The sequence below is a fragment of the Notothenia rossii genome (assembly GCF_949606895.1).
Source record: "Notothenia rossii genome assembly, chromosome: 7".
Lineage (NCBI taxonomy): Eukaryota > Metazoa > Chordata > Actinopteri > Perciformes > Nototheniidae > Notothenia > Notothenia rossii.
In genome coordinates this window covers 71,434,375-71,445,218 of record NC_136905.1, presented here as the reverse complement: position 1 = coordinate 71,445,218, position 10,844 = coordinate 71,434,375, and the positions used below count along the sequence as shown (strand labels likewise).

Below are 10,844 nucleotides of genomic sequence, written 5' to 3'. Positions count from 1 at the left end.
TACTTTTTACTTAGCAGAGGATAGAGAGCAGAGAGCAAAAAGGCCTGATGAGGAAGGAAACATCACCTTATTGTCCTTTATAACAGACACGAGGGAGGACACAGATGTAAAATGACTAGATTAGCAACATATTAATAACACACAATATTCTGACAACGACACAGCCTACAGTGCTTAAGTCACTCAGTTGTTAATCACTGTGATTGTTATAAATTGTAAACACATAGTAAACATGTTAAAAAAAGACCCTTTCCCATTTTATACAGAATTGAAATATCTAATAAAAGCACTTTAATTTATTGTAATTGCAGTCCAAAATAATGTCTCAAACAAATGTAAAATGTTTATGGCACATATTTTAAAAAATAATACAAAAATAACATGTTTTTAAAAACATAGAGCTTTAAATGTTACGGTTATAATGGAACCAAAGCTAATGTAACACCAGCGGCCTCTGGAAAGAAATTCAAGAAATAGATGTTATGATTAACCGCTGAGGTACACAGAAGGTGTATTACTAGGCTAAGTTCTGCCATGACTATATCCATCAATAGAGAAGGGAAAGCACTTCCTTTTGTTTACCACCTGATTATCCTAAAACTTTGATTGGCATAATAAAATAAGATATTATTCTATCTTGGAAAACAAGAGTGAAATGAACCTGTATAATTAGTCCCTGAGAGAGCAACATGTCACACTTCTTCTTCTAATTGTTTCATGATATTAATTACACATCTCCTGCAGGCTTTGCGGGCCCTGGTTCTTTTTCATGTCATACATAATTCATCAAACACGCAGACCTGAACTAATTCCTTGGCATGAAATATTCTTATTGACCACTTCCTGCATATCATTTCACATTTGCAGCTGGTTTCCTTGAGTATGTGTCTGGGATTTGCTTTCTGTCTGTGCTTACTCATCACTATTGGGAAAATAATAATTTACATTGCTCTAAAAAGATTGATTGAAGAGCAAAGAACAAAAAAGCGAAGCATTGCAAATCATTCCTCATCCTTTGCTTCTGGACATACAGTCGGGTAATTCAACACAAGTGTCCAAAGTAATCATGTATTTGGTTATGTGATTAAACCAGAACAAGAAGTGACATTACCTCAGGACTCTTGCGGTTCTGCATGATTTGTTTATCAGCGTCCTTACTGGCAAAGTATCTGGTGCATCCCCGGTTCAGGTACTGCAACGGAAACAAATCAGCTTAAAAACATTCAAACACAATCAAGCTTTGATAAATGAAATCCTGACACCATATAAATGCATTTAACTCGGTGTTGCAAACCTAGTGGGGGATATTTGTATTGATTTTCATCGTCTAAAAACACTTGGTTGTCTCCTTCTAATATCGCTCCACGGCTGACTAGTAGTGAATCACATGAAGTAATTGCCTCTGTTGATGTGGGTGTCACCTCAGGGACCTGAGAAAATGACACTATGATAAACATCTAAAGGAACAGCTTGTGCTGCTTGTTGTTCCGTTAAACGTTGTTTTGTCGGGCATGTGGAAGGAAATAAATGCTGGGGTAAACACCTTTATGCTCTCTGACTTCACACCTGATGAGTTGATGATTGCATTCACAAGGAGAACAATTCAATTATTTAGTCACTGAGGCAAGTTTAATTTCACTTGGGAGGACCTCTTGACTTGAAAATTAGCTACTGTGACATCTAGTGGTGGTCCTCAGAACTGCCATGTCTGCTCCTTAAAAGGTTAATTGAATTACATGTAAGCAGCTTTGTTTCTGAGAAACATTGACATGTCTGAGCCTACTGACCCTGAAGCTGTCTGGGGAGTCCAGGTGCAGTTTCTTCTTGATGTCCTCCGACGCCCCGGCACACAGCCTGTAGAAGATGTGGTAGTTCCTCTCGTCGTTATTCTGCATGCAAATCCTGGACTTCTCCAGCAAGTAGTGGGAGACAAATCCACCCACGACCACATTCTGGAAACACGAGGGAAGGATTAAAGCTTTAAATCAGAATTCTAATTCAGAAACTAGACGCAGTAAGTCTTAGAGAAAGCTAGGACCAATCAGCCGTCATGTAGTACCTTCTCATTGAAGTGGATTTCCACAAACTTCCCAAAGCGACTGCTGTTATTATTTCGGACTGTCTTTGCATTTCCAAAGGCCTCGAGAAGGGGATTTGCTGAAATTTGAAACAAACTCAGTATCACACTGCCCCCATGCAGTACATACAATACAGTACTGATACTTAATAATTGTTGATAGATTGTTATTGTATTACCTTCAACAATTCTCTCGTCGATATCTTGACCAGTTCCATATGTTATAGTGAGATATCTACAGGGTGGGGATGAAATTAGAACAATGTAGATGTCTATACAATTACCGGTAGATAGACATGGTGAGACACTCTGAAATCCATCCACCGTTTACACCGTCTCTTACACAGTAGCTACATGTGACAACCTCTTTGATGGTTTTCCATCTGCTTTCAGCCGAATTGAAGTTTACAATCAAGTTAGAGTGGGGAAAATATCTTCGTTTGGAAAGAGAGGGGACATTTTGATTTGTAACTTCATACAGAATCTCCTAAACACACAAGGAGCACAAGACGGAGGTAAAGCTGAGTGAAAGTGAGAAGAAGATGAGGATATTATGGGAGATGATTCCCATGTACCTGAGAACAAACTTGGTGTTTTCAGTCTTTCCGGCACCAGATTCCCCGGACACTACGATGGACTGACTCATCTTGAGAACCTTCATATCCCTGTAGGCTTTGTCGGCTGAAAGAAGAAACAACTTGCATCACTTTCGGCTTGTTGTTGAATATGTTACGTAACAGTGATTCGAAGGTGTGGGCTCTCACCTATAGCGAAGACGTGAGGTGGCAGAGTTCCCAGTGACTTCCCTTTGTAGGACTTAATGGCGTCAGGGCCGTACAGTTTGGGGATGTCGTAGTAGGGATTCACAGCTATCAAGATATTAGCCACATACGTCTGTAAGAGACACGCAGGTATGATTAGGAGAAAGCTAATGAACAGCCAACAGAATACAAATGACACACCTTTTCCCCATCCACCAGCTGTCCCTCATTTCCTAAGTGAGTGATCCGGATTGTTTGCCAGTCTGACTTTGTGACCCTTCTCTAGCTTCCCTTGCCTCTTTACCACCTGGTACTTTCCCCCCCAGGGACCCAAGGACAGGGATCCTCTCTCCTGCTGAGCTCCAGCCTGTTACTGTATCTCCTTATGATGCAACTGGATAGCACTGAGGCCATTGCAGGAGCACATCAATAAAGTATGTCAACGTGTGCTAATGCAGACTAGCATAGAAAAAGAGGGATACGTACGTAGATGAGGTCTTTATTGTACCGCACTCTGACGTTGTTGAGAAGGGTTGCTTCATTCAAGTACATAAGGGTACCTAAAAACAAGGAATGAACAAAGACAATGAAAATGTCTTCTGTGAAAATAGATATTTAACAATAAAAGGGAAGTGTGTGTTGACTTACAGTTGTCCTCTACATGTTTGTTGACATCTTCCTCAGCTGGGAAGACTTGGCTCATCGGAGCTAGAAATGTCTGCAACACAAACAAACAGTTTTCATTTGACATGTTGTCACTTTCAGGATAGATAGACATGCTACATGTGGCACTGCCTCTCTTTATCCCTGCCAACTTTACGTACAAGATTATTCATTATCCTCCGACAAGCTTGTGACACAAAACAAATGTTTATTAGCACCGAGAAAAGGGGGGAGAAATGTTCGGGCTGAATAAAAAAAAAAAGCTAAGCAAGACTGCATAAACATGAATCATTCATCACAGTTAAAGATCACACTAATGATGTTTGGTGCGACATGTTCCCAGGCAAAATGAGTTACTGATATTCTCCCTCTATTGTTTAAGAGTCTGAGTTAATGGAAATAAACTTGATGGAACAAGCCGGCTGTGAGAGAAACAAGGGGGAGACATGGCAGGACGATGAATAATTTGGTGGGAGGGCAACCGGATCTGAGCACCTGTGTGTGTGTGTGTGTGTGTGTGTGTGTGTGTGTGTGTGTGTGTGTGTGTGTGTGTGTGTGTGTGTGTGTGTGTGTGTGTGTGTGTGTGTGTGTGTGTGTGTGTGTGTGTGTGTGTGTGTGTGTACGGGTGGCCTAGCAGTACTATACTTGTGGGGACCTAAATCTGTTTACACAGTCACGTGTGGGGACTCGCCTCCCTTATGGGGACAAAATGGAGGTCCCCATAAAGGGAATCATTAATTTTATGGTGAAGACTTGGTTAGGTTATGGTTATGGTTAGGATAAGTCTCCAGGAAATGCATGAAAATGTAATGTCCCCTGAAGTGATGAATACATGGTATGTGTGTGTGTGCGTGCGTGCATTCGCGTGCGTTGATCTTGTAGGAACCAATTGAAAAACAACCACCCTCAACATTAGAACAGGTCTCGTAGTGAACATACAACAAGCTAATTGGACAAAGTGCTTATTCCTGACAGTATATATCACTAAAACACACTCTTTTGTACTCTTTACATGTGTATTACACTCCCTATAATATCAATACTACAGCTTGTTTGCGCTCCAGTTGGTGCAGTGATGCATTGTTTACTACCGCAAACAGGCTGTAGGCATAAACAGAATCTGCTCCGTGTGCGTGCTTCAGTAGTTTGGCTCAATCTTGACATACCCATCCAAAACAATAACCATGTGATAAATGACTAACCAGTCAAATTGACAAAGAAGAAGAGGCACTAATGAGCTCCACATGCAGTAAAAAGAAAAGAAGAGGTTCAATGGGCCTTTCATTCCCTCACTGAACGGGACCGAGTTTATGCCTAGTGTTACACTCATCATGATGATTCCAAGCTCACATGAATTTCACATGGCATTCAAACCCACTCACGTTCTCTTCAGCTCAGTGTACAACTTTATATATTCATGCTTTGATCTTAACGTTATGCAGTTATATGTCAGTTGAGAAAGAGACGTGCTCACTTCTTGATTCAGGAGGTCTCTTGTAACGAGTGACATCTTTATGTTCAAATGAAGTACGCCATCAATTTTTAAAACCTTGACATACCTCCCAAATGTAAGGCTGTAATGCAGTGCAAACACGTCTTTTCTGTCTACATTTTGAGTTACTTTTCCAAAGTTAGACATTTCTGAAGTGCAGGGAATTCATACTTATGAGTTTTTACCAGAGAAGCATACAACTCCTCTGAATAACACATCCAGAGAGATGTATAAAAGTAATTAATAAACTGCTCTTCTAGTGGACATTGGCACTCTTAATGTTATGACTGTTGTATATGAAGCTTTTCCAGTCCCAGGTAGTGCTGTGGTAGTGTGAATGCTGGCTCTCTGGCATACTCCAACAAGCTAAAAGGTCCGATGTGAGAAAGCTCTTTACATTTGCTCTGGTGATTACACTTCAAAGGGAACAAATGCAGAGGCTGGAGCTCAGGTCTGTTGTAAACATGGCCGGCCTGCCTGCTGGGGACACGTGACGGCTCAGGTGCAACAGGTGGCCTCTACCTCCTAATGAGCAGCTCTCCCTCTAGGCAACACTATCAGCACACCTGCTGCTGCACTCTTCAATTATTCATGCCTCTGTACATGCGGTCTCTCGTGTTTCTCACATATTAGACATTGTTTTGCTAACGCCTCTCTACCTGAGATCGCACTTCAGACATACTGCGATGATATTAAAGAAACAACCTAGGCTTCATTTTGTTTTAAGATGCATGTATGATTGGTTCACTCTCCTGGAAGTAACGCAAACTACCTCTAATGTATGTGAACCACTCAATGAATAAGCAACTCTCTTACCAATAGACACGCGTGAAAGGAGAACAAGAATCAGCCCCTCGTCCATTTTCCCAGTTGGCCTTGCTTTGCCTGTAGATGCAAAGCCCAGGATGTGCCTGTGTGTTTGTGTGTGAGGACCCACCTTGCCCCTCTGGTTCAGCGGTTCTATGCTGAGCGTGTCGGCTCCTATGTCGACGATCATCCCCAGCTGGAACCCGTCGGCGGGGTGGGGGGCCCACACTGGCTTCCCCTCGTCCTCCATGGCTTACCTCCAGTCCAGCACAACCTGACAGCAACTGGGAGAGGGCGAGAGATGGAGGGTGGAAGAGAAACCATATGAGTAAAAGAAAGCAAATGTGTCTCAAACATAGAAATGCAAAGTGCAGTTCACAGTTTTGCATTATTCCAAGGTGGTCCATTAGCATGCTACCCTAGGCTTGTATAGCACAATATGGATATCAGCTTTTCTTTACAGCTGACAGACAAAAGTTGATGTCAGCAGTGCTGCGGTCATTTATCGAGTAAGAAAACATCATTACCCTGTGGGGGTCATTTCTTTGTGTCACTGTTTTTTTTTTTTTAATATGTTATTTAAAAACTATTGATATTGCAAATGTGTTTTTTTGCCAACAGTCACCTTTTTCAGTCTGATAAATTGTGCTTTTTTCTTTTTTTTTTCATGGGTAAAGTCAGCAGGAATGGAAGGACGTTGGAAGTTCAAAACAAAGATTGTATTAAACAGAAATTGCAATGTAATGCAGTACTCCGCATATTGCAAAAATGTTTAAAATGGCAACAACATTGTTGGGTGTTAAGAATATCATACCATGTGGCCTCTGGTGATTTCCCCCCCCCCCCCCACCTGATCCTGATTAGTATGGCAATGCTTTCCTACATCTCTTCATAACCGTACATACCCCACAGTCCTTTTAGTACAGCAAAAGTAAGTAAATAATTTTTGCCCAATAATATGTGTGTCTGTATACATTAACTTAACATGACGATGAATAACACAGTAGTTAGGTCAGGTACAGTATGAAAGAAATAACCTTAAGTGAAATATCCCAAAAAACATGGATTGGATTGAATTGATATGATTGGGACCTGACCCTGTCTACTTCACTTTCCATTGAGCTGTTATTCCTTCTACAGAAGGGATCTTGTAAGAGAGGATTTTCCACTGGCACTCGACTGAAGGGAGGACAACAGGTGACCTGTTATCGAGGGCACAGCCAAACAATCCTGTTTGGATCATCTCACGTCTGTCGCTGTTCGCACTGTGCGGTGTCTAAGATAAATGTAATCCTCAGGCAGTGGTACCAAACTATGACATTTAATATATTTTTTTATAGCACTTTTTTCATACTCAGTGTAAAGCAGCATATGCTAATTTGCCAGTTTTAAGACCGAAAGTTGTGTAGGTATTTTGAATAAGTAGTGTGGCAGTCATTTGGAAGTCAAATGATGACAAGAACAAGCTGACTCTTTTAAGCCATGTTACCATAGCCAAACACACAGCTCTTTACACTCAGCTATATATTAACATGGTACAACTTTATTCTGTTATGTACTGTAGCAGGAGTCTGGCAGATGCAGGGTGCTACCAAGTTGATCATCTCTGTCCAAACCTTGTTCTGACTATATCAGAGTGTCTTTAATGTGATAGCTGTAGCTTCTTGTCGTTACCAGTTATGTACAGTTAAACCCACAACCACAGAGTCCTCCATTAGTTTTTGGGATTGTGCTCGAATGTCAGTGAGGATTGGTGCTGGCAGGTGCCGATGCAACCTTTAACAAGACTCAATATTCAACAGGTATCAACTCATACTTTTAGATCCAATCTAGGAGGACACTGGAGATGTTAACCTGTAGTGACCTCTCAATCGCTTGTATGTCTTTCTTTAGGACCTAGACGAGGCTGGACCTCAAACATCTCGCATTATTCAACATTTTCTGTTCAATATTATTCGTGGGAATGTTTGTGATATGACCTCTACATATCAGTTGAGAAGAAACGGGGCAACTTTTTGAATATCTGATTAGTTTACTTTGCATCATAACGTCTTTTCAAGATTAGTTAACCATTGATTGATTGCTGAACAAAAGAGAGTTCATTGCATGTTAGTGATTACCGTAATAGGGTCATAGCACTCAGACTTTTACTGCTTTATTATCAAGCACACGTCATGTCACGTCTATACACCTAGAGTACATCTGTTTGTTTTTTCAATATGCTACAGCAACTTCCAGTCACTCACTCTCTACAAGGCCTTTGTAACACAATGCTCCAATAAAGATGATGTTATAAAATACAGTTGTTGGACAGATGTTGTCCCAGAGACACCACGTTCAATAACATTTTCATTTGATATGTCAGGAGAGAAGAATAAAGGTATGCTACAAATGTTTAACAAAAACTTGGTGATGCTTCTACAAAAAACATAATATAAGAATATATATAATATTGAACCTCTTATTTTACTACAGCAGGACTTTGACAGTTATTTGGCTGTTATCTAAATGCAATGTTTTATGGGCCATGTTTAATTATAGCAACAATCTTTGTTTATAATATATGTCTTTGCCAAGGGTGGGACAACAGTTGTGTAAGAAGATTATTTAACAAATGGAAAGGACTGACCCACTGTTAAACGTATTGATGCTAGAAGCTTTTTCGAACTGTGGTTGTAGAAAGCAAAGCCAATGTTAGTTTCTGTCACTTAATACACAGATCAGATTCTACACATTGACTAGAGATGGCTGCATGAAGTGAAAAGGCCCCATCTCCAACTCTCACAAACGTAGACTTCTTATATATATATATTAAGGTCACCAGTTCAAGTCCCGGCAAGACCAAGTGCTACCGAGGTGTCCCTGAGCAAGGCACCGTTCCCTACACTGCTCCCCGGGCGCCGTTCAAAATGGCAGCACACTGCTCCTAACACTAGGATGGGTCAAATGCAGAGAAACAATTTCCCCACGAGGGATTAATAAAAGTCCATCTTCTTCTTCTTATACAGTATATGGATGCGTATACACATTTGCAGTGTTGATCCTTTGGTTTTAAAAACCAGATTCAAACATACGTGAGAGTATACAAAATGCACCAAAAGTGGGGAGGATATACATTTCTATGTCTGTCATCTTCAATCTTCAAGTGTGAGAACAAGGCTACGGGGAATCTCCAAGATCTTGTTAGTTAGATTACTGATTCCATACAGGAAATGTTCTTATTTCAAAATAACCTGACCACTAAAAGCCTAAATGACTTCCCAATCTTGGTATTAAAAGTATATTCCAGATACTGTACAATAAAGACAACATTCATGCTTACAATATTTGTGATAAAGCAACAGCAGTCGAAGTTGGTCTGCTGCAAACTCAGTCACATAAACCACACATCTGTCTTTGTAATTCACAGCATTGCTCAATGTACCAAGAGCTTTGGGATTACCGTGCTACTTGCAAAGCAAACCTTCAAACAATCTGTTATATCACTTAGGGAGATAGACAGCCTAATGTCTACTTTGTTGAGTCGTTCCAACAAAACTACTCATGAGTAACTTTGACTCTGCAGGGCTAAATCCTCTTAGTATCTGACCCTAATCCAGACAGCGAGGTGAGATCCGCCCCTAACAAACAAAACTGTAATCAGCTGAGAGACAATGCAAATCAGAAGGTTGTGGCATGAGACCATAGGAGTACAGGGAGAAGGAAATATATGTGTATACACAAATGAATGAACACTGGTTTCAGAGCAAAAGCAGCACACAAACACGCCTCTTGTTTCCTGCCTCTTGTTTCCTGTTCTCTACCAGGAAAAAAGGACATGGAAAATGCTTTGATATAGACACCAGCTCAACTGTGAAACAAGACAGCTCACACTTTCAAAGGTGCATATTTAGAAAGCATTGACTGAGGGTGGTCAAAATGGCTGAAATTGTAGAATAAAGCACACAGAAGAGATAACTTCAGGACATCATTTAATGAAGTTAACCATCTTCTGCAGGCCTTCAAAAGACTAACGTTATTGAGTCCCTTATTAATTAACCATTTTGACTCCTACTGTAGGAGTTTGTGGCACTAACACCATGTAGGCCAGGCTTGTTTATAATTAAAGTAACTTAAAGTTAGTTAGCATACACTGTACGCGAAATAATAGAGTGTACAACCACTCCATCAACGTACCTGTCAATATAATACAAAGTAGGCTACCTCAGGCTGTATTTGACACTGACTATTCGCCGAAAAAAGTGTAAAAGTTAGAAGAACACTTACGTTCAGGGGTTCAAATTTACGATAAGGGTGACAGGAGTTTAAGGTCCCTCATACGGGTGTGTAGTTGTAGCAGTATCCCAGCTTCGTCCGTCTCTCTTCCCGGGGCAGACAGGAGCTGCGGGCTGTCGGGATGACGGGCTGAGCTCGGTGCTCCGTGAGCGCTGGTGACGTCACTCAATCTGTACACCACTGAAGGGTGCGTTTAAGTGCTGCTCGGAAGATTCAGTGTCGGGTGTTAATTTTACTGCTTGTATTTAAAGTCAGACTAAATGAACCCAGTCGTGGTGCAACAGAGGAAAAGATAACGATAAGTATTGGAAAGTGTACTTGGGCAAATTATAATTTGATATCACCAATATCATTACAACCACGCACATTAACGAAACATAAAGTATTGTAACATGGTAAACTACTTTACAAATAAGCATGTGAATCAGTTGTTGATTCAAAATTAAATGAAATGAACTCAAATTAAATATATAATAACTTATAAACAAAGTCTCTGGGAACTGTGTAGGCAATTTTTGGCCATACGCATAATATAGGTTTTCTTAACAGTATGTCAATGTGAGGACTTTTAAAAAAAATGATTATACTATTTAATTGGATAATCCCAGGATTGTTCATAAAACTGCAGTTAGAGGAGGATTTGACCACACAACCATTTCACTGGCTGCGATGAAAAGACAGCAAGTGTTGCCTTGAGAGTCATGAATATTTGAGAGGCAGGTAATCCAAAACTTTTGGGGGGATGTTTTAAGGAGACATCCAATCCCCC

At 40.6% G+C, this 10,844-nt stretch overlaps 1 protein-coding gene across 3 annotated transcripts in view; it reads right to left on the bottom strand.

Moving 5' to 3' along the window:
- myo6b (myosin VIb) overlaps positions 1-10,258 on the bottom strand; it is a 41,566-nt gene extending 31,308 nt beyond the window's left edge. The window contains exons 1-10 of one of the 3 annotated variants that reach the window (XR_013800851.1): positions 10,067-10,258; positions 5,931-6,084; positions 3,487-3,556; positions 3,325-3,398; positions 2,842-2,971; positions 2,653-2,758; positions 2,257-2,312; positions 2,060-2,157; positions 1,788-1,952; positions 1,112-1,192 (exon numbers count right to left, since the gene is read on the bottom strand). Coding sequence is in view for 2 of the 3 variants with exons in the window: in XM_079640354.1 (XP_079496480.1) it covers positions 1,112-1,192; positions 1,788-1,952; positions 2,060-2,157; positions 2,257-2,312; positions 2,653-2,758; positions 2,842-2,971; positions 3,325-3,398; positions 3,487-3,556; positions 5,931-6,050 (900 nt within the window). In the remaining variant the exon portion in view is untranslated. The remainder of the gene's footprint in view (positions 1-1,111; positions 1,193-1,787; positions 1,953-2,059; positions 2,158-2,256; positions 2,313-2,652; positions 2,759-2,841; positions 2,972-3,324; positions 3,399-3,486; positions 3,557-5,930; positions 6,085-10,066) is intronic. The other 2 variants (XM_079640354.1, XM_079640355.1) reach the window with 2 other exon arrangements.
- Positions 10,259-10,844: the final 586 nt, after the last annotated feature.